The sequence below is a fragment of the Kwoniella newhampshirensis genome, chromosome 13 (genome assembly GCF_039105145.1).
Source record: "Kwoniella newhampshirensis strain CBS 13917 chromosome 13, whole genome shotgun sequence".
NCBI lineage: Eukaryota > Fungi > Basidiomycota > Tremellomycetes > Tremellales > Cryptococcaceae > Kwoniella > Kwoniella newhampshirensis.
Window position 1 is genome coordinate 545,827 of NC_089966.1, and position 22,435 is coordinate 568,261.

General features: G+C 50.4%; 9 protein-coding genes across 9 annotated transcripts; 3 read left to right on the plus strand and 6 right to left on the minus strand.

Annotated features, from left to right (window-relative positions):
• Window positions 1-450: 450 nt before the first annotated feature.
• On the minus strand, window positions 451-2,179 carry IAR55_006166 (uncharacterized protein; the record flags this gene model as incomplete). The annotated part of the gene is made up of 4 exons (XM_066949253.1): window positions 451-635; window positions 698-1,459; window positions 1,515-1,618; window positions 1,704-2,179. 4 exons carry the CDS (start codon window positions 2,177-2,179, stop codon window positions 451-453), a joined length of 1,527 nt encoding a protein of 508 aa, XP_066800261.1.
• A 2,647-nt stretch (window positions 2,180-4,826) lies between these two features.
• IAR55_006167 (uncharacterized protein) lies at window positions 4,827-5,352 on the minus strand (the record flags this gene model as incomplete). Its single annotated transcript, XM_066949254.1, has 3 exons — window positions 4,827-4,880; window positions 4,959-5,027; window positions 5,134-5,352. 3 exons carry the CDS (start codon window positions 5,350-5,352, stop codon window positions 4,827-4,829), a joined length of 342 nt encoding a protein of 113 aa, XP_066800262.1.
• Window positions 5,353-5,717: 365 nt separating this feature from the next.
• Window positions 5,718-6,470, plus strand: IAR55_006168 (uncharacterized protein; the record flags this gene model as incomplete). The annotated part of the gene is made up of 4 exons (XM_066949255.1): window positions 5,718-6,065; window positions 6,172-6,225; window positions 6,311-6,325; window positions 6,396-6,470. 4 exons carry the CDS (start codon window positions 5,718-5,720, stop codon window positions 6,468-6,470), a joined length of 492 nt encoding a protein of 163 aa, XP_066800263.1.
• Window positions 6,471-8,170: 1,700 nt separating this feature from the next.
• Window positions 8,171-9,795, plus strand: IAR55_006169 (uncharacterized protein; the record flags this gene model as incomplete). Its single annotated transcript, XM_066949256.1, has 6 exons — window positions 8,171-8,236; window positions 8,360-8,478; window positions 8,540-8,834; window positions 8,966-9,286; window positions 9,356-9,438; window positions 9,570-9,795. 6 exons carry the CDS (start codon window positions 8,171-8,173, stop codon window positions 9,793-9,795), a joined length of 1,110 nt encoding a protein of 369 aa, XP_066800264.1.
• A 142-nt stretch (window positions 9,796-9,937) lies between these two features.
• On the minus strand, window positions 9,938-12,464 carry IAR55_006170 (GMP synthase [glutamine-hydrolyzing]; the record flags this gene model as incomplete). The annotated part of the gene is made up of 8 exons (XM_066949257.1): window positions 9,938-9,994; window positions 10,059-10,423; window positions 10,499-10,926; window positions 10,991-11,340; window positions 11,635-11,894; window positions 12,072-12,132; window positions 12,210-12,248; window positions 12,381-12,464. The coding sequence occupies 8 exons, from the start codon at window positions 12,462-12,464 to the stop codon at window positions 9,938-9,940; spliced, it is 1,644 nt and encodes a 547-aa protein (XP_066800265.1).
• A 376-nt stretch (window positions 12,465-12,840) lies between these two features.
• IAR55_006171 (uncharacterized protein) lies at window positions 12,841-15,443 on the minus strand (the record flags this gene model as incomplete). The annotated part of the gene is made up of 14 exons (XM_066949258.1): window positions 12,841-12,945; window positions 13,010-13,171; window positions 13,265-13,451; window positions 13,522-13,712; window positions 13,773-13,844; window positions 13,903-13,931; window positions 13,990-14,110; window positions 14,169-14,231; window positions 14,313-14,366; window positions 14,437-14,499; window positions 14,564-14,682; window positions 14,754-14,848; window positions 14,971-15,035; window positions 15,201-15,443. 14 exons carry the CDS (start codon window positions 15,441-15,443, stop codon window positions 12,841-12,843), a joined length of 1,569 nt encoding a protein of 522 aa, XP_066800266.1.
• Window positions 15,444-16,055: 612 nt separating this feature from the next.
• IAR55_006172 (uncharacterized protein) lies at window positions 16,056-17,946 on the minus strand (the record flags this gene model as incomplete). Its single annotated transcript, XM_066949259.1, has 4 exons — window positions 16,056-16,964; window positions 17,163-17,203; window positions 17,269-17,302; window positions 17,449-17,946. 4 exons carry the CDS (start codon window positions 17,944-17,946, stop codon window positions 16,056-16,058), a joined length of 1,482 nt encoding a protein of 493 aa, XP_066800267.1.
• Window positions 17,947-18,438: 492 nt separating this feature from the next.
• On the plus strand, window positions 18,439-19,459 carry IAR55_006173 (uncharacterized protein; the record flags this gene model as incomplete). The annotated part of the gene is made up of 2 exons (XM_066949260.1): window positions 18,439-18,687; window positions 19,004-19,459. 2 exons carry the CDS (start codon window positions 18,439-18,441, stop codon window positions 19,457-19,459), a joined length of 705 nt encoding a protein of 234 aa, XP_066800268.1.
• Window positions 19,460-19,774: 315 nt separating this feature from the next.
• On the minus strand, window positions 19,775-22,233 carry IAR55_006174 (uncharacterized protein; the record flags this gene model as incomplete). The annotated part of the gene is made up of 10 exons (XM_066949261.1): window positions 19,775-19,933; window positions 20,017-20,151; window positions 20,224-20,398; window positions 20,457-20,522; window positions 20,590-20,640; window positions 20,697-20,773; window positions 20,827-21,239; window positions 21,303-21,385; window positions 21,441-21,522; window positions 21,582-22,233. The coding sequence occupies 10 exons, from the start codon at window positions 22,231-22,233 to the stop codon at window positions 19,775-19,777; spliced, it is 1,893 nt and encodes a 630-aa protein (XP_066800269.1).
• Between the last annotated feature and the right edge of the window lie 202 nt (window positions 22,234-22,435).

Below are 22,435 nucleotides of genomic sequence, written 5' to 3' on the forward strand. Positions count from 1 at the left end.
ATCATGGGAGGCGGAATTGATTGCAACAGCGATCTGAAGTCATCGCTGCGAAACATCCATTCTCACTAGTATGAACAGTCCTGCGACTTCTATGCATATTGATTACACCCATGTGTGAGTGACGACAAGAGTGTACATCTTTCGATGAATCGCCTTTGAAAAGTGAGTCTACATCCGACTCACTCCTCCTACAACCTGGTCTGTCCCACTATTGACCCGTCACCGACTACACTATAAATGAGCGATAAAAAGGTACTTCCTCGATCTGATGCTATTTGACACGTGTATATTGACACAGATAGAAGGTAGGACGGTAAAAAAGATGATATGAGAAACAATGCTAAATCACGACACTACATTGCGACGTGAAGAAGATGAATGTCCATTTTTTGTGTTTGAAGTCCCATAGACTGCTAACGCTGCCACATCCCCATCGATCCATTCCGAGAGCTATGGTCTTCGTAAAACCGTTCTGGGATCAGCTATTCGTTCAGGGGCTCTGATTGGTTCCTGCCGAGGTGTCGAAAAATGTTGACTTTCGCTGTGTTCATCTGAGCTTCCTGGACCGAGATTCGACCGATTTGATAGTGATTGGTTGGAAGGAATTCGAGTTCGCATCGGGGACGTACTATAGCCTGTAGAGGGGCGGACAGTGTCAGCTGAAAGACGAGAGGATAGAATTGGCGGCCGAACTTACTCTGCTCATTCAGATAACGCGATGACCTGGTCATCCTCCCCATCTCATCCAGCCCCAATGCCGGTCCCTCGTTGAACCGCCCCGTTGATCCGAAGAAATCTCCATTGGAATCGGGTCTCGCACCCAGTAGTCGGGGCATCTCTAATTGTATTGGTCTCCCTTGGTGTGGCGCTCGTCCCGCCGGTCCGACATGCAGATACCGGCTTGATGAGAGCGAGTTCATTGAACTGGGTCTAGGATAACCGCCAGGTCGAGAACTCATAGGTCGCGGCAGAGAGCCTGGGCTCGGGAAACCGTTCAAGGAGGCATGAGGCGAATTAGCTCGAGAGTTGAAGTCAAGTCCCATCTCCGACGTCGGTCGAGTCGAAACAGGTGATGAAGCTCGATCGCTGTCAGGTCCTCGGTTCGCACCTTGACCGTCACTTCTCAATCTGTCGATGGAGCTGACATGTCTCGGTCGAGGTCCAGCTCGCATCTCCCCGCTACTGGCACTGTTGTCTCTGCTCAATTGAGTGACGATCGGCGCCAGAACTGGTTTTGTTTCTCCGACATCTTCCGGGACTCTTAAGGGGACTCCTCCGGGAGTGTTGGCTCCTCCAGTCGAGAGGGAAGGAGCATCAGATGATCCCGAAGAAGTCGAAGGAGGCATTGGAGGTGACGCTTCATGGCTTCCGGAGCTCGGTGTGGCGATAGGGTATGTGGTGTAGAAAGAAGGTTGGCGGGAGTGACTGTTATATGTTGATGACGCTCGAGGCGGAAGGACTGCATATGAGTTATTAGTCAACAGGCGATGGAGTCTAGAGCAAAGGCGACTCACGAGATGAATAAGTACTGGCTCTTCTCTGGTGGCCCATAGTCGCCATAGAGCTGGGTCCATTCCTCCCCAGTGATTGAGGATGATAGGCCATATCGCGAGGTGGTCTACAGAAAGATGTCAGTCTGGCAGCCACATCAGAGTAGGTGCGATGCGCAATGGGGAATGAGCTAGGAATGATCAATTACTCACGGAGGTGGCACCTTCTCCCCTCTCGTCTTTCTTCTTCTCCACCAAGTCCATAACAAGACTAAAACCACCAATCCCCCAACCACACCACCGACAATCCCTCCGATCGCACCGTGACTGAGTCCTGTCGAGCCGGTAAGAGCAGCAACATTCGCTGTCGAGGTAGCGTTTACGATCTGCCCAGATATCAAAGAAGCGGACTGTGAAGCCGAAGAAGAGGAATGGGAGGATGAGCCCGAGCCCGAGCCCGAGGCCGAAGCCGGAAAAGCGGCACTGCTGCTGGTCGCTGAAGAGGCCGCCGCGTTCGCAGAAGCGGAAGCGCTTGCCGATGTCGAAGCTTGCGCTGACGATGAAGCGGCAACAGCACTGGACACCGAGGATCCCGATGGCGTAGCTGCTGCCGAGGCCCGTACGGAAGAAGCCGGAGTGGCCGCATTCGGGGTAGCAGCATTAGGCGTAGCTGCCGCTCTTGACGACATTGTGTCTGTATCCCAGAGTCGAAGAAAATATGTGGCGAGTAAGCAGATGAACCTCGAACAGACGTGCAGTCAAGTTGACGATATTTCCTACAGTAGTCGTATCCCTGTCGACTGTCCGATTTCGATGGCGTCGATTTGCGTAAAAATATCCGTATTGGTGTGACGGTATCCCGAGTGGAAGGAGCGAAAGCTTTTGACGATGATTCGAGTGATATGTATATATGCGTGATCGAAGGTCGGACTCGATGAGAAATGCTAGTGCACAAAGAGACGATTCGTAAAGGAAATGGAAATGAGAGATGGAACGCTGGTGAAGGGGGTATCCGATGCTGTGTATCCGCAGTCTCCACTGGTCTGATTACTATTATTATTGATCGTGTTGTTTTGGACAGCTATCCGTGGAAACTGTAGCGGGGAAGACATGGGAAGGACGACGGATGGTCAGCGATATTACAATCATGATTGCCAAGACGTTATGATAGAACGAGCGGAGAAAGAGTCCAGTGATGAAAGGAACCATTTTTGGCTGTGATTGTTGTTGGGCTCAACAGCTTGACCGAGGCTGGTTGGGAAGATCCCAGATCGCTGGCACACGTTTGCGACTCTCATCCGTCCGTTGCGCTCTACCGCCTCCATCGATGCATCCTTCTCAGCCCACATGGTATTTCCTCTCTGCTTGACAAGGACAGAGCAATGTAGTCTGTCTTTCTTCGGGCCGACAAGACAGCGTATGCCTCTTTTTTTTCCCTCCATCCTCCCTCCCAACCATTGTTTTGCTCATCCATACCGAGACAAAGAGATGGACCAGCTTACTCACCTCGATATCTTCCCGTCTACACCGCTTTGCTAGAGGGAGGGATTGGATGCAATCGGATCGGAAAGGAGTCAATTGCAGAGCAGTGATGATGATACGATGCAGAGGTAATTAATGTTGTTGCTATGTGCATGTTATGGTGGTTATGGTAGCACGGTACGGTGAGTATGGTGATGACCGGGTGGGCTTGAACTGAAAATGAGAATAAAAATAAAAATAAAAACAATCATGCTGGTTTTGGATGGTCATGTCAAAACCGGGCTAAGGCTCGTTTGTTGATTCTTTTACCCTGAACAAGGAGGGCCGCCGTTTTTCCATTTAGACACATACCTTGACAAAGCGTCATCACTGGATCCATCCCCCTTACCTGCGGTGCTGCTAGCCCCTCATCCCCCCCCCAGTAGATGCATGCATGCCGTGGAAGATCCCCCCATCTTCCATCGTACAACCCCAGAAAGTCACCCCAGGTTCATTTCCATCCCGCTCATACTTTTCATGCAATACCAATGACGCTGGGCATATTGATTGTTGGAAAAAAACTGCCCCAGGATCCCCCCTTGTGTCGTGATTTAGTTCAATTACGTGACGTCGAGAGATTACCCCCTCGCAGCTCATTACCCCCTCGCAGTTCATCTCACTACATACTACTATGACAGGACCGAGGTATTCTATCTGGTAGCCTGCTCGGTGGTACGGGTCAGAAGTGAAACCGTGCTCGCAGCGTGCAGGACTTGACCTATGCCATCCCTGTTGACATGGTATGATTTTCCAGCTTCCGTACCCCCTTCTTTGCCTGTTGAAGCAGGAATTCCTCCTCCCAGATCAGAGAGCACCACCTCGATCTTTCGCTGTCTGTGTAGATCGCTTCGCTTTCAGTGCGGTCGGTCCTTATTCTACTTGCACAAGCATGTTCCCCCCAACCCCCTCCCCGCTTCTCTCCCTCTTATGCAGACCTCCTACACCGCTTTTCAGGATCCAGGACCGGTATTCAGGATTCAGGAATTGCATAATATGATTGCGTAATTGTATGGGGAGATCAACCCGGGATGAGGGAACGAGAATCCCAGAAACCGGACGACAACGTGGGTGACTCCCGGATATCGGTGGCCGTATCTTCCCTGAAATTCCTCGAGGGGGAAGTAGTTGCATCTTCATCCTATCCTGCCTGTATCTCGGGTAGCAGCAGCATAGTTACAGAAATTTAGGAAGACGGCACGAGGGTACTTGCGTCTATGCTAGTCGTCGCCCGGAGGAACGAAGGGGTTTGCCTCTCGTGTAAGTGGCCCGAAGGCGTCTCACATATAATACATTCGGTCGGATGTCTCAGCAACCCCATATTACAGGACTCCTGATATGGAAATTTCCTGGGACTGATAAGAGAACTCGGCAATCGTTGTAACGTGGTTGCAATGCGTGGGGACTTGTCGTGCTCAGCTCGTGACCTCTTACTGTATCGCCAGTGAGCACAGACGGTATACCACAGTTCAAGACAGACGGGATGTGAGCCAGCACTTGGTTGAGCCAAAATAAATGGGGGGTGACGACATACCTTGAAAACCACGACCGGGTACCTGAGACAGCAAGGCGGAATGTCAAGTGAGATATTTCGTACCTGATTTGGTGAAACATACTGCTGCCGAATCAGCGGAAAAGGAAAGGATCATATGCTTGCGGTTGTCTTTGCTTCGCGCTAGCTTGTTGTAGAGCATGAACGACAACGGCGGCATAGACTGGTCGCATGTCCATCAATAGAAAGAAAACGATGATGAAACACCTCTGTATTCACATGGAGGTGCAAAGATATCACTATGCACCGATGACTTTGATCTCGCCTCACTGACCCATCCTCTCCAGCATCTGCCAGATCTTGCCTTGCATTCTCATCCACTGCAGGTCACAAGCACCAGATACCCGCGTTAGCGTTTCTGGAATACTGATACGTGCATTGACGACGAGGTCACTCACTTTGTTGGCACAGCTTTTTGCATCTCGTCCAGGAATCTGACCAGCAACTTCGTTCCAATTGACCCCGATCTGTAGATCACGTCAGCTCACTGGCACGCTCTCAATTCGACACCTCCAGAACTACAAGCGTGAGAGGGATCACAGAGATGACTATCAGACTCGAGCACTCACCTACCTTCTTGGGGCACATCGTTGAATACAGCAACTGCAGCTCTTCACCACTCCACGAGCCCATCTTCTTCTCTCCACTCGAAAAAGACTTCTTGGGCGACGGGGTGTTTTTCTTAGGCGAAGCGGATGCCATGCTTTTCTTGGGGGAAGGGGCAATGGAAGGCTTAGTGTCGAGCTCAGAATCAGAGTCGGAATCGGTGTATTCTCGTTTGACTGCTGGCATCGTAAATGGGTCTGTTGAGCAATGGATTGTGGTTCAAGTCGTCAGTGGGATGACAAGGATTGTCTTGATGGAGAAAGCGAGTTATGTTTGAAAGAAAGTCTGTTGTGAGAAGGGATCATTGTCGTGCTATAGTCCGAAAGGATGGGTCTTGACAACGCTTCTCAAAACGTCATTTCCCGCTCCGCACACACTCTTATTCACACATGTACACACAGGATTGAAATGAAAAATTATGTCGTGATGATTGGTATCGACTGACCATCGTCGCGGCATACATTAGTCTCGTTCATCATCATCCCTGCTCCCTTCGCTCTCATCGTTACCGATAGATAGCGCCGAGAGCTCAAGATACGCAACACTCCCCGATGTCCAACAACGATGACGATATCAAGCCTGTCCTTGGCTCGCTCTCACTCACCTCGCACACCAACCAGATGACTCGAAACAGCGATATGCCCACATGCTCGTCTACAGACTATCATCTCCCATCTCCGTCCCCGACCCCACGTAAGAACAAGAACTCCACAAAGAATCTCAAGCGATCACCCTCTTTCTCTCCTGCTCCTGATTCAAAGGAGAAGAAACCGCGTACAGCAGGTAAAAAAGGTCGTCCGGCGGGAGTTGGTGGAAGTGGAGCGAAGGACGGGAGAAAGACAGGTAGTTGGACAAAGAAGGAAGTGAGGGAGCTGTGGGACGCAATGAGTCTTTTGCCAGTGAGTCATGAGCTGTACTAGAAGTGTCTTCTGGTCTGCTGGAGCGGCCAGAACAGCCTGAATCTGAACCATCACGAACGCTGACGTGAGCTGGTTCAACGATCAGGCCAAAGTCAAATGGGATGAGATAGCTAACAAAGTCGAAGGACGTGACAAGCTTGTAGGTCATTCCGATCATTTGTACCACTGTCTCTCCTCACGAGCGACATATTCCCCGAGCTGACCCAATTCCTTGTCTGGTTCAGTCTTGTTCGAACAAGGTAGGTCAATGCCCGCCTCTCCAGGCGTCAGACATGCGAAGAGCAGAGTGTTGATGAATGAGTTATGAAGTGGAGATACGACCTCATGCCAAAGCTCGAGGCTTTCATCGATAGTCTTGGTGATCAGTCAACGCCTTTCCGGTAAAGTGACTTCGAAGAAAGTAGCATGTACGCCTGGCTAGTCTTTCGAATGATCGTTCATTTGCTTCTGTCTCCAAGTGCACCTGTCGTCTGCGTATCTACTTGATCATAGAGTGAACCGTTGAACCGTTGAAGCGGGGAAGAATGGAAGATGCTAAATATTGCCCAACATACTTTAAAGCCGCATAAGGGTTAGAGCACCATAAGCCATTCTCGCCTGACTGGCACGAAGCCGTGTGCGACGTCGGTCCGAATGAGGTCATCGCCGGTTTAACAGTGTTGGGTAGGGTTGTAACTGAGGCGGTAGCGGAAGGAAGTTGTCGTAGTAAGCCCAGCAGGTAAGGGTCTGGGAGTTGGTCGGCTATGGTCTCCGTACCGGACGGTCCCCTGCCTCTCATGCACTAACTTGCACAGCCGCTTTGGCCAGGATCAAGTCGTGGTACCGAGCTGCAGGGCAGAAGGTCTCCCAGGGCTGAAACATTCTATGTTACCATTACCGGGGTCCCTTAGGGCCCAGGAAGATGCCATTCCTGAGTATGGTGAACCCGAACCTGGCGCAGAAATCGAAACGTCCGTCTCGAGGCACGCGAATTTCTGACCCAAGACGCTTTGAGCGCTGTCATATATGTGAGGAGAAGAACCGTTGTATCAGGAGAAATGTCGAGGGAGATCGGTTCTTCTTTGTCTCGCTATGAGCCGAGACGATTCCGTTCTTCTTGATCATGTGCTTGAAAAAGGTGTTAGACCCTTTTACCATCAGCATACCTTCCAATCCGCATCGACTGGCGATTGTTTTCTGTAGAGCCTCGGCATGATCCTCCGTTTTGTCGCGCCAGTGTGTACTGTGATGGATCTGTCAGTCGTCGACTTGGCGCCAACGAAATCCTTGTACTGCATGACCTACCTTGCCCTCTTCGGATGGAACAGAGACACTCTATACTGTATGACATCCAAGGAATCGGCTGCATCTCGACATTCGTCGGCTGCACGGATTGCCCCCTTCATCGTACGTGTTGACGATGATGGTGAGGCAATCCTCTAACCTGGGGCTATTCGCGATCTTGGGCCCTGTATCGATGATGAGAGGCTCGGTAATGAGCGAAGCAGACGACTCTTTGCTGTCGGTGGATGTGAGTTCCTCGTCGCGGTAGCCACACCTCTTGCTTTTCTCTTGGATGGTCAATTGGGCATCGGTGGTTGAAAGTCAGAATGTTGCTAGTTCGAAACAGAGTCAAATCGCAGACATCATCGTCCCCTCGTAAGAGAGGTGGGTGACGCTTAAAAGGCGCTGAAAGTTGCAGCATTGCACATGCTCAGTTTCCCACGTTCACAGGATCTACTGCGACTCAGATCAGATTAGATCTAGAAAGAAGTCGAACAAGGAGCCGAACCAACCCAAGCCATCTTACTTCCGTGGCCTTGTCGACGTTGACATCTCATGCATTTCGACCGTTGCTCTAAGACACGAGATCATCACTCTGTCGTCGCTCATCATACGTTGACGTCAATCGGGGCCGGACTCGCCGGAAGCTGAATGACGGAATAATGGCGGTGAATACCCGGTCCACAACGGGGCCTCCGCGAAGGGTGTTGTGTTGTAGGTAAAGAGTATCCACCTATAAAGCAATAATAGCATCCTTCCCTTTTCGCTCTTTACATGCAGACTACATTCATGACTGCTGAGGGCTGGGATACGCGAACAAGATGAGCCCTAATAGGATACTCAATGTTGCGATCTTGGGTTGTGGCGAGGTCGCTCAAGTGGCTCATGTGAGTCGTTGTGTCCCTTCATTTCAATGTCTTCTCTCATGCTGTATACTCAGCTGTGAGAGGCTCCGCTTGCTTGGCGCCTTCAGTCTGACCGAAGCTGACTGACAATGGTGAATTCGACAGATCCCCAACTTGATTGTCGCCTCGGACAAGTTCAAGATCACGGCACTGTGCGATATCTCTGTCCAGTCAGTCGAGCTATGTGGGAAGAGATTCGGGATCGAATCTCGATTCACCTCGGTGTGAGTGTTCTCACAAACACCTGATCATGGATGTCAGCTCATACATCTTGTGATGTTTCAGTACGGACATGCTATCCTCGTCCACGCTCATCGATCTCGTGTTCGTCCTCACTGCCGACCAATACCACGCAGAACATGTTGTCCAGTGCGCAAATGCCGGAAAACACGTCATGATCGAGAAGCCTATGGCGCAGACGCTGGCAGAGTACGATATGGTCGAGGAGGCTAGAGTGAAGAGTGGGGTAGTGATTTTCGTAGGGTATATGAGGAGATATGCTCCGGCGTTGGAGAGGTTGAAAGAGGAAATCAAGGGGAAGGAGATAAAGTATGTGAGGGTGAGAGATATCATTGGGAATGTGAGTGGGTCCATACCTCACAACTGTTGTCCCTCTGTCCTCCTGCAGACAGTCACCTTCTTGCTCTCTGGCAGTCTTGGTTACCACTTCATCGAGTCAGGTGACATCTGCTGATTGCGCCAATTGCACAGAACAGATACTTCACGTCTCAATCCGGTATGAACCAATCCTACTTCACCGACTTCCCCGCTTCCGCAACTTCCGATCTCAATCAACGTCGACACGACAATCTCATCGACAACCTTGGCGAGTCTCGCGCATTCGCAGACGATAGGAACATGCACTCGTGGTCACTCCTCCATAGTCTGGGGAGTCACGATCTCTCGGCGATGAGAGACGTTCTGGGTATGCCGGAGAAGTGTTTGATGGCGACGAGGAGCGATGATGGGCGTGGGGAGAGTTGGTGGTGGACCGCTTTGTTCCAGTATAAAGGGTTCAAGGCGTACTATGAGGTGAGCACAGAGCTGAAGGTGGTCGATCCTTCCTTGAGCTGCAGCTGATGAAGGGATCTCACCACTCAGATGGCAATTGACGAAGTGGCGGTCTTTGATGCTCAGATCGAAGTGTATACGAATGATTCTCGTGTCAAAATCCAATACGATACGTGAGTGAGGTATCCCTTGTCACACATAGACTAATGCAAACTGTCCTCTTCTGACTCTGTACGAGAGTCGTCGGACTGGCTGACCCTTGAGCGGGGACTTGAGAAAGACTGACGCCCCTCACCTGTTGCAGACCATACGTCAAAGGTCTGCCTATCAAATTGATTATCCAGCGACAATTACCTTCGGGCGACTATTCCGAACAAATCATCCGACCAACTTACGTCGACCCTTACACCATCGAGCTGCCCCTGATCTACGACGCTATAGTCAACGCCACAGAGTACAAGACGACTCCGTCAGACGCCAAGAACGATACCATCCTGGTGAAGATGATCATGGATGCACTGGTGGACTGAAATCTGTTTTCTGTTCTGTACGCAGTATGTAATATCTATGCATCCGACACCAAGAGGATTATTGCAAGACTTTAAAGCCATTCGACGCTATGGCCAAATACATGTCAGTGCGACGAAGTCGATAAGCGGGGTCAGACTGCACTCACGTTCCTGGAGGCTTGGAGGTGATGTCGTAGACTACTCTGTTGACACCCTTGACCTGAACACGAACCAAGTCAGTTCTGGTTCCGACGTCGTGGACGTTGTCTTGTTTCACAGCTCACCTCGTTGGTGATTCTTGAAGAGATCTTCTTCAATACTTGAGGAGGGAAGACGAACCAGTCGGCAGTCATGAAGTCCTCGGTAGAAACGGCTCGGAGGGCCACAACCTGGTCGTATGTTCTAGCATCACCAGCGACACCGACAGCCTTCACAGGCAAGAGAGCGACGAAGGCCTGACTGATTTGATCGTAAAGACCTGCAGCTCGGACTTCCTCAATGTAGATATCATCGGCGTGTTGAAGGATCTTGATTTGGTCTCGAGTGACTTCACCAAGGATTCGGATGGCGAGACCAGGTCCAGGGAAGGGATGTCGGCCGACGAGGTGAGCGGGGATGTCAAGCAGTCGACCAAGAGCTCGGACTTCGTCTGTTGGTATGAAAAAGACTTGACATCAGCAACTGCTTGTATCGTGACTCGAGAGGAATAAATGGCCGGACTTGCCTTTGAAGAGCTCTCTCAGAGGTTCGATCAACTTCAACTTCATGTTGTCCAGAAGACCACCGACGTTGTGATGGGTCTTGATGGTCGCACTTGGTCCCTTGAAGGAGATGCTTTCGATGACGTCGGGGTAGAGAGTACCTTGCAACAACCACTCAATCTTTCCCTTCGCTTCACCACCCTTCTCCTCGACCTCCTTCTCAGCAGCCGCCTCGATCTTGAGAGCTTCGGCCTCGAAGACTTCGATGAAGGTGTTTCCGATGATCTTTCGCTTTCGCTCGGGGTCCTCGACGCCCTTCAGTCTGGAAAGGAAGAGCTCGGAGGCGTCGATGACAGTCAGGTTGACGCCGAGGTCGACGGTGAGCATTTGGTGGACCTTGGCACCCTCGTCTTTTCGCAGAACACCGTTGTCGACCATGATTGCGTGGAATCTGCATACATTCGAATTAGACCGATGAGGCGTGAAAAGCATGTATGGATATTTCTCGCACTTACCGATCACCGATTGCCTCGTGCATCAACTTCGCCGCGACAGTAGAGTCGACACCACCACTGACAGCACCAATGACCTGACCTTTCTCTCCGCAGATCTGCCTGATTCTCGCGATCTCCTTAGGGATGAACGAATCCATGCTCCAGCCACCGGTGATACCGCAGACGTTCTTCACGAAGGCGGCGATGACCTCCTTGCCCTTGGGACTGTGAGAGACTTCAGGGTGGAACTGGACACCGTAGATGGGTTTCGACTCGTGAGCGATGGAAGTCCAGGGAGAGGTGGGTGTGGAAGCGATGGTGACAAAGTTAGGAGGGAGGGATGTGAGTTGATCACCGTGAGACATCCAGACCTGTTGGAAGATTAGTACGTGAGCCTTCAGCCGCTCTGTTCGGAGATTTGCCCTGGCTTGTTCTATCCACATTCGCGTCCATACTTCTCTGATGCGCTCCCTCAAGTCATACAGGGTCATGGCCAAATAGCTCCTTATACACCGTTTGTTGAATCGACAGCGCGCCGGCAGCACTGATCGCCCAAAGTCTGGGCCACCTAGCTGGCACTTGCACCCCACTGACTCAACTCATCTTCCCCGCCAAGACTCCAATTCTCCGGCTATAGTCACTTCGACCCAACACACCACACTCACCTGCAAACCACCATCCTCCTCCATCTCAATCCCCTCGAACAACGCGTCCTGCTCCTTCTTTCCAGTCTTGACCACCTCGATCTTGGCATACCCGTACTCTCGATGACTGTGCGCATCGACTTTACCGCCGTGGAATCGCGCAATCTCCTGAAGACCGTAGCAGATGCCGAGGATGGGGACGCCGAGCTCGAAGACTGCTGGATCGACGTGAGGCGCGTCGGGGGCGTAGACGGAGTAAGGGGATCCGGAGAGGATGACACCTGGATAAACAGGAGAAGGGTAGATTGTCAGTAAGAGAGCTCGATCACGATGGATTGATTCAGAATACACGGGTTTCCAGAAGATGAATATCTGCCTCGAGGGGGATTTCATTGAAGGAGAGGAACGCCGAAATGAGACACTCTGTAGTAAAGCCTACAGCTACGATTCCGACCCACCTTTAGGCTTCCAGCTGAGCTCGGAGATCTTCTGTGTGCAAGGCAACATCTCGCAATAAACCTTCATAAGACTCGAACATCAGCTTCCAGTCCCATCATCTGTGTCTTCTTGACAAGACAAGAGGTTAACGGACTCACGTTGATTTCACGACATCTTCGAGTGATCAAGTGGGAGTACTGTTCGTCGGTTGGACAGCATCGATCATATCAGCTTTTGTTGTCATTTGAGTCTCAGTGTAGAGAAGACTTGGCTTGAATCACGGTTTGAGTTTGAGAAGGGGTAGAAGTAAACTGATCTTCATCACTTACCTGAGATCCGAAATCCAAGATGAGGATGGTGTCATAAAGACTGTGGATCTCCTCAGTAGCAGCGGGACCGGACGAGGAAGACATGATGGGCGGTCAATCAAGTGGTCAATGCAGTGATAAAGAGAGGGTGGAGAAGAGATAGATAGCCAAAAACAGTTTCAGCAAGTGAGCGAGTCCAAAGGGAAATTTTGTGTTGTTACACCCCCAATTCAGGCACGCACCGTTCATATCGTATCAAGCCAAAAAGGATAGATAGCAAGAGTCAGAAGCGAGGTGGAATGTCCATATCATCGAGTCGAATGTGTCAAGTCGCACGCAGTCAACATGCTCGATGCATCTTGCCACGTCTGCACCTTTTAGATCCGTATGTATCTTTGCTCATCCTCTACTTTTAAATTGAGGCTTCCCGTCTGCATGGAGATGACATCCCCCATTCCCGTTTACTTCTCTCGCCAGCATCTTACTTGCTCAAGGCATCTGCGCTCAACCATGAGTTAAACATGGTCAAAGCCTCCAGAGGCTTATCGTAAGGAACCATATGTCCAGCTCCCTTGATCTTCAACATCTGATAAAGAAGCACACATTAGCGACAAGGCTCACTGTCCTCGTCGATTCATTGCCACACTCACGGTCAAGTTACCAGAGGTCTTGTATGTTCCTGCCGCCTTTCCATCGACGGTCCACTCGCCAAACTCAGCAGCATTGTACTGTGCCTTACCAGTCCATTCGAGCTTCTCCATCCACTTCTCATTGGCGACATGGTTACAGATGAAGTCACGTTGGCCAACGTACTAGATGGAGTCGAGCAACTATCAGCATTCCTTCCGAGCTCACAGCCCTAAGTGAGATCCAGATAGATCTGATATCTCGGATGATCGACTCACGTTCAGAACTCTGATACCTCGATGGAGAAGCTGGGCGACGTAGAGCCAAGTTTGTCCTGTCAGGTCCAAATTTAGGGCGAAATTCATCCCTACAGGTCCATTACAGCTCGAGTAATTCCCGACGGTACTGTCCACGCCTAGAGCCTTCCGGACATCAGGCAGATCCAAATATTTGGTGATCTTCTTCCTATGTTTCATGGTCAATTATACAGCTTTTTCGAATTCGAAAGCGAATCGTTCAACGAGCCTTCGCTTACGTGACGGGGTAGCAGAGAGAGTCAGAGAGTTGTTCAACAGTACACGATTTGGTCACATCGTAAGGGTTGACCTGAGCCGCCACAAAGAGACCGCCCAGACTATCTTGACAGTAGTTCATGGCTATGGTACATGCGGTGTAGTCATGAGATTCGATACAGCTCTTTTGGGTGTATTTGTGACATTTGGGAACCTGTTTTTGACCATCAGCACAGTCAACCTATGCGACAAGGCTGTGAGGAAGTAGACTTGCAGCTTGGGCCATGGCAACACATCTCTCGATGGACAGAACCGGCTCTGCCATATCGTCTTGTGGAGTGCAGAGCTGCAGTACCCATTATAAATGTGAACTCGTCCATATATCGACAATTTCCAAAACTCACATAGTCGAAGTACGATTCCTCAAGCGAGTCTGATCAATGGATGTGAACTGCATATCTTTGAAGGCAAAAACGTATCTGCATACTCACAGAAGTCGGTTCCGCCATTACCAATCAATACACTCTGAAGGTTAATAGGCGTCTTCCCCTCGGCAATGAGTGCTTTGTTGCCATCTATCACAGCAGAGGCGAAGACCGGAAGATATCGACCCTAAGCTGAAGGTTAGCCTTGACGATTTTGGGCTTGAAGACGAATCGGAGACACGTACACCGTAAGATTCACCGGACATGTGGAAAGGTCTACCCTCGAATTCCTTGAAAGTTTCGAAGAACTACAAACACCCGTGGTTATTAGCTTCAAATCGACCGCTACCTATGACTGTCTCTGTGGGAACGAAATTGTAACTACTCACAATCGAGATGAAAGCTTGTACATCCACGGCGGCAGCTTCAGTGGTACCAACTGCCTAATCACATTGATCAACTTCAGCTGTAATTCTCACATGTACAACCCCACTGTAAGGATTTGATGCTGACCTGGCCGTTCTCTGCATGACTGAACCCGACACCGATAGGCTGGTCCAAGAAGAATATGTTTGCCTGTAAGGGAAGAAACCGGTCAGCCTATCTGTTGCGATCTATCGAAGCTGTTTCCTCAACTCACATTGTTATTCCACGAGTAAGGGTTGACCTTGGTGTCATTGACAGTCTTTGGGTCGTCCTTGACGGAGCAAGGACCAAGCTCCATGAGTAGACCGAGAGCACTCGAACATCCCGGTCCTCCTGTGATATATAGCAGACTTTTCAGCAACGCTATACGGACGGGAATGATTCCGGGATTATGTCAGACATACCGTTGATCCACATGACCACTGGATCTTCCGCAGGTTTGGATCGAGATTCGAAGAAGTAGAAAAAGAGGTCTTTGCCGAAGCCCACATCGAGGTAGCTGCAGGAGAGCTCTGAAGGTGAGTCGAAGATCAAGCGATGGATACACGATTGGAAGGAGCGTCATCTGGCGTAAGGCGAGGGTGCAGCACGGGTTCTGGCAAGAGTCGAAACTGCGCTCACCCTGTGTAAGATCGGACGTCTGGATCGCACCAACCGGTAGTCGACTTGATCCTCACTCTGTGGTCCTGCGGGAGATAGATCAATCAAATCAGTGATCGGCTATCTGCACGATCATGATAGCAATTCTGCTCCGTTTCTGATCCAATCCCCCCTAGCCCCCTTGTCTGAGCTCTTTGATGGCATCTGCAATTCCTGGTCTCGAATCCTTCCAGATTTCCTTGCCAACTCACTGGGAATTTCTTATGAGTCAACACCGTAAACTCCTCGCCCACGCTCTCCAAGTTGATATCATTGGCATTACCCACACTGGTCCTCCCAATACCTTCACCGGGAGTAGATGGGATCTGAGAATGGACGAGGGAATCGGCGATGTTCAAGGCATCTTGAGGGGACGATGGGAAATGGGGGAGTTGGAGAGCGGTACTTGATAGACCTAGGAAAGGGAGGAGAGTGAGGAGGATACCAGCTCGCATTTTGTGTGTTGGTGTCGTTGATGGGAGATAGATGGAACGGAGCGAAGAGAAGATGGGTCAGATAGCAGATCCAGAAGTGACGATGAGGATCAAGCTGAGATTCGCTGTGAGAGGGAGCGATCATACCAGATCGATCTCCAAGATCAGACAACAAACAGATGGATACACGCGGTGTCTAACCATCCACCGGATTTGTTACCCGGTCATCTCCGCTGGCCTCCATCGAAATAAACCCGTTGCACCACACGGTACCACGGCTTATCAAACGGAAGAGGGAAACATGTATGGTATCACATAGGAACAGTAGTATATATTACGGGAGTCCATCCGACTTCCTTGCCTCTTGTGGTGGGGCCAGATCTGCCCCCAATTGAAGGCTGACATGAGAGGTCTTGATGAGAACAGAGCAAAATGAAAGGCAAAGACAAAACGGATTGGAATGAAATCTACAACATCCCTTCAACGGACCCCGACTGTCCTATAAGGTAACTCCGACCAGCCGCTTCGCACACATTGCTTTGGTCTTTCTTCTTTCCTGTCCAGGCGCCCCAGCTACATGGCTGAACAATCTCTCTCCATGTCAACCACATTCATTCCCATACTGCAATACCTTTAGCCCGTGTAACCGTATGTCTGATCGTGCGGGGTATATGGGTGGTGTTGGGCTTGTTGACCATAACCGCCAAACCCTCTGTCATCCGACCCAACGTCGTGTTCTGTCGAATGCATTTGCATTTCAATCGGCAGTTCGATTCCCATGTCCATATCGTCCATCCCTGCTCCCGCCGCGTTGATCGCTTGTTGTACCATATTCATGTCGACAGGTGTACCGTCTGCATTCGCCAGTCCCGCGGTGTCAAGGTGGAGATGAGCATCGTCAGCCGTACCGCCGTTGGTAGTGTTTGTCTCGGCCTGTTGAGAAGTCGATGTGGAAGGGCCAGCTTGGGAGTGAGGATCAAGATGAGAGTAGAGTGTCTGTGGTTGTGATTGTGATTGATCGTGGTGAGAAGATGATGGGTCGTAATATGAGTGATCGCCTGGGTGCTCGCTTCCGAGATTTGAGACTAAACTCAGATCGCCGTCAAATGCGTCCGGCTTTTTGATGTTTTTTCTTCTGCTCTGACCCTTGAACGCTTTCACCTTCTTCGGAGGAGGAGCACCATCACTGATTCCGGGCTCACTCATGGAGACCTTGACGTTAGGGTGCCCTTGAGCCAGAGCCAAAGCGGCTGCTTCTTTTCTAGCAGCAGTAGCAATCGCCTCGTTCTCCTTCGCCGCATTCGCAATCGCTTCTTCTTGTTTCATTCCTCTCCCTTGGAATCCGCCGTTCTCGAATCTCCAGAGATGGTTCTGACGAATACGCCAGCCAGCAATACATCCTTGATTGAGTTTCTCGTAGTACATGTCGGCGCCCTTACGAGCGAGGTAGGTCCGAACCCGATGCGCAGAACATCGCCCTTCGTCACCATCCCATTCGGCGGGATAGTGTTTTCGGATCCAGTTGACAATGTCGTTGGGTTTCTACGTGTGCGCGTAACCCGACAGAATTACATTTAGGGAGGGTGAGGAAAAAGGGAAGAAAGGTGTAATGAAACACAGTTGACGGGGGAAGGGTGAATGGTAGGGATGAGGGTTGACGAGAGGAAAGAAACATCAGCGGAGGTCTAATCACATCTGCAATATTTGCACAAGCCGGTGAATGAATGCTCGTCGGCTCACCAATGGCCAATTATCATTTCCGTTGGACAGTAATGCACGACCTGATGAGCAGCATATTAGTCACCTTTTCTGCCTTGCATTTATCCGTTACAAGCATCACACTCACCGATGAACAAATTGACACTTGCATTTGGCGGAGGCTAAAGCAACCGCCACGGATCAGTTTGTATGCAAAGAAGAGAGAAAGAGTTGGTGATGGATAAGATATGATGATTGCGGCAGTGCCACCCCGATCTTTCTAATCTAATGTTGACAACAAACGTGGGATTGGGTATTTTTCACTTACAGGAGGCCAGTTGGGATTGGGTTGAGTCGCGTTGGGAGGAGCAATAGCTCTCATGAGTTTGGCTGTCGGGCTTCCAGGGATATCCATATCATCCGCTGCATTTTCCAGAGCTTCAAGGTCGATCCCTTCGTCTTTCGGTACTTGGAAGTCAGTGGGTCTCGGATCAGGTGCAGATGCTATTGATTCGATTATTCCCATCGTCCCAGGCTCGCGAGGAGGATGTTGATACTCCTTTTCTGCTTCGTTGTTGTTGTTGTTACCAGCGGCGGGTGATTTGGTGGTTGTCCCGTTCGCGTCGTCGGTGGATGTCGGTGGTGTAGGTCTATGGTGTGGAGGGGCGGGGAGGTCCATTAATTCGGGATCGATAACCGGTTCAGCAGAATCGGATGGCACAGCTCGAGAGGGTGTGTTGTCGTCACCGGTGGCAGGAGCCGGGGTGGGTTCAGCATCGGTAGTGGGAGGTGCGGGAGACGCCTCGACGGGCTTCTCTTCGGACATGGTGGAGAGGGCAGGGGAAAGAGTGGTTGTTGTTCTGTTGGTTTGGCGGGTATAGTTATTGAATGGAATTCGGTGACATCCACGGAGCCGATCTTCTTCGCGCTGAGAGTGTGAACCTGACCCTATGTTTGAGTATCCCCCTGCCTTTCTTTCGAGTGATGGAGGATGTTGCAATGTGGTTCCAAGCAGTAACAGACAAATGGATTGGTGTCCTATATGTTATGTGTGGCCTCGCTGAATGAGCAGAGGGGAAGAGAGAGAGAGAGCGTTGACCCTTCTCGGAGATATGTCAAATCGCCGGAATACACCTCGTATTATGTAATCAACAGATTGATTCCGTGCCAACCAGAACGGATCTTTTCGGGATTGCATCAAGTATATGTATGACTTTTTTTTCCACCAGCTACCATCGCCACCTATTTCAACAGTCGAGAATCAGTATAGATCAACCTACCCTTCCTCACTACAGACAGAACGAACCGCGACGTCAGAATGAACCCACGATCACTTACATCCCCTCTCCGATCCCTGACCCGGTCAGTCCCCCTTCGACCGGTCGCTCAAGCTCCTGTCTCCGCCGCTCGATTCGGTGTCATCTCTCGACCATACTCTGAATCATCGAAATCGAGCGAAGAGACATTCCATGCGCAGGAAGATAAGAGGTTGGCAGAGCTAGAAGCGGGAAAGAAAGAGGCCGATAAGAAGGCGGCTGAGTTTGAGGAGCAAGTGAAGGAGATGAAGGTGGGTTCAGAGCGGTTGCTTTACAGAGCAATCTTAGCTGAGCGATAACTGACTTTCCAAACATTCTCTCTTGCTATTTGCTACTCGTACCGTCAATCGATCACTGCCTCGTCTGCTTTCAACACTTTTCGCATTTGTCGCTCTTGCTCTCCGGCATCTCGCCCCTCGTCGCGTGATCACTTCGCTATCGCCGCCACTTGTGTTGTCGTCACCTACCCGCCCTCTCACTATGATTGTGTACAAATTCTTCCATGTCTCTTATTCACTGTCCACCACCACTTCCTTTCCATTATATCAACCACCTTACCCTACACAGAAGGAAATGCAATACCTCCGAGCCGATGTCCAAACAGCTACTCGACGAGCCAACGAAGAAAAAGCCAAAGCATCCGAATTCGCCATCACCTCGTTCGCCCGAGCCCTCCTCTCCACAGCCGACGTCCTCACCACCGCCCTCAAACACGTCCCCCAACCTATCCCCGCCGAGAACAAAGCCCTCGCAGACTTACATCAGGGTGTCGAGTTGACTCACAAAGCTCTGTTGAAGACATTCGAACAGCACGGCGTCAAGAAGGTGGATGATCTGTTGGGCGAACAGTTCGATCCGAATATGCATGAAGCAGTGTTTACCGTTCCGAAGGAGGTCGCTCCCCCGAAGAAGGATGGAACTTCTCATGGTCCAGGGGAGATCTTCGATGTCAGTAAGGAAGGGTGGACGATAGGAAATAGGGTTTTGAGACCAGCTCAGGTCGGTGTAGTCTCACCAGAGTAATCGACAAGGGCACGAATCAGAATAAAACGACGAGAAAGAGAGAGATAGAGGGGCCATAGTAACGAGAGTACGGTGAGGGAACGGAGATTGGACCTCGCACAACATCACAGCACAACCAAGAAGAGCTGTACCATCACATATATCTCTTCATACAACCATTGCACGCTCAAAGACCTGGCATATGCATCACCACTGCTCCCATCTGTGTGACCAATCCTCAGCAGCACATCCGATTCAAACATTATTTAGATTAGTTGACAGTAGATTCTTCCGTCTAGATATTCCCATGATGATCTTCCCTCTTAGACATTACAGCTACCGCCGCCTTCTCCCGCTCATCTCCTCCTCAAACTTGGCTCTCATAGATCTATCGATCTTCTGCACGTAATATCTCCCGGAGTCACCTTTCCATGATACCCAATCTTTGTAGTATATATGTTGAGATGAGCGAACGATTGCTGCAAAGCTATCGCACTGCAGGACACATATGAAAATTCTCAGCATGGCCCATTGCGTCCCTCTAGAAGGATCTCGTGGAAGACAGAACCCCCACTCACGTTACTCTCGTTCATTCTGAATCCTTCTGGGACGAATGGCTTGAGACTAACGATTGTCGCGCCTTCTTTCAAATCCAGGAACATATTGGTTAGGTCGATGTTCAGAGACGAGGGGAAAACCTCGTTATTGACCAGCTGCGTGCAAATGATAGTAAGCTTGACCGTCTCCGGAACTCATACTGTATCTTCGGCTTGACGTGTACGCACCACAACATCAGCCTCGCAAAGTCGCTTCGCGACGACTGGATGAATTCGAAAATCGCCTTCATGGACTTCAACCTCCACATTCCCCTTCAAAGCCCACATTGCCCAGCGTCTTTGAACCTCACGAACTTGAAGTCGAGCACAACGTGCAGGGACCGGTAGCAGTTCGAATCCGTAGCTGCAATTCGATGTCAAGTTGAGTCACTCGTTGCACAAGCAGGCGAAGGAGCACTCACCTTCGAGAACCGGCCTGTAGAGCCGCTTGCAACACACAATTACCGACACCGCTGCCCAGATCGACACTGGAACATCGCACTCCATCAGCATCAAAAATATAAAAAAAAAACACACAGATGGGATTGTACTCACAACACGGAGTCCGGAGTGAGGTTGGTTTGCTGGATCACCTGGCTCATGAAACTGCGAAGCAAGAAGTCAACCGATCTTTCGATTTCTTGGGGATTCGAAAGACTCACTTGTGTCTCAGCTCTCCGTAGGCGTCCTCCTTCCCCATAATAGCTTTGGCGACCTCATCCGGGTGTTTGGGGTGGTGCTAAGATCAAATTTATGAGCGTCACAACGACTCTATATCAGGAACGTACTCACCTCAAGCTCATTAGAGTATGGTCCTACAACTCTAGAATAAGCCTGATCATGCACTGCATCGACTAGAATTGACCAATCCCTGGACTTCATCCCTCTTCCCTTAGTTCTCAGCCATTCTTTCAGACTGCCATCGGTTTGTAGCTCCTCCATGGCGGTGTTGAATCTCTCCATCGCTCGAACGAACCCGGGTCCATCTCGCCGATTGGGTGCTAAAGCTTTACGCAAAGCGTCTCCGATCGTTTCTGACGGAACGAAGGGAGTTGGGGAAGAGCCAGCATCTGGTGGTGGAGTCGCAAGTGAGCCGGGATGAGGCGAGGCGAGACGAGACGGAATGGCGGAAGCAGTCTCGGTAGGCTCGGTGAAAGTGTCAGATAAGGTGCCAAAGATATGTTGATGGGATGGTGGAACGTAGTCTAAATGGTGATGTTCGTGTCAGCTGGGTCGCAAGCCGTCGACGCTAGCGAGATGTAGCTCACGCTCAAGGATTAATCGAAGGGCGGAGCGTAACTCGCTTATGGGATTGTACTCTCGGTGTGATATGGGAGTGAGCAATATAAATCTGTAAGAAGGTCAGCTCAGCCTCTGAAAAATCCTGCTCATGGACGAAAGCTAACTTTTCTCTACACCCTACTGCTGGATACAGAAGTTCTACAGAAGGCAATTCATCCCCCTTCTCGAAACCAGGTTGAGGGAAATCTATTCACAACGGCCATCAGCGATGTCTTTTCGCACAAGTTCCGGAAAAGATCACTCACAAGCCTGGTATTTGTCCAAATTCTTAAGTCCGTCTCCAGCGTTACCCCCGGCCCAACCTCTCATACTTCCTCTGACGACTTCTTCACAACCTACGAATCCTACCCATCCTCTGCCCCATTCTCCTCGCATATCCACCTTATCTAGGCAAAAGATGTTTCTTCCCACTTCCTCTTCACCAGGAAAAGGCGTGGTGCTACTCGTTCCTGTGCGGAATCTGCGTCGTTTGGGTTTCGGATCCAAGGCATCTTCTTCCGAAGATCCCCCAGAATCAGAGGAGGACGATGATTCGGATTCAGATTGGATTCTCTCGATTTTGTTTGACGAAGCTTTCCTTTTGATTGGCTTCGACGGAGAAGATATTCGAGTAGGTGAAGATCTTTCAGGAAAAGGCCTCTTAGGGGTGAAGGTAGAAGAGGAAGAAGATCCAGGTTTCGATGTAGATGATAATGGTGTTTTACTGGATGGGGAAGTACCGTTCTTCTTCACTCCATTGGAAGAGCTGGGTACAGCCAGGAGACCGTTTGAGGATCGGTTAAGGGTGGAGACCGGCGAAGGACCGGTCTTTGGCAGAGGTTTCCGAACAGCTACTTTTGATACAATGGTGGTCTTGGGAGGAGGTTTGCCCTTCTGATCGCCAAAGAAGGATAACATTTTGTCCGAATATGTCCTGAACAAGTGACCGAGTTGGGTATACAAGTCGTCCGTACAGATGTGAGCTCCGAGAGGTATGGGTATATGTGTAGTCTATGTTCTACTTTTGACCAAGCACCCGGGCAAGATCAAGAACAGAAAGTGCAAGAGAGAAAGAAAGGATATATATACGTCTGCAGTAGTCGCTCTCGACCTGTTTTCA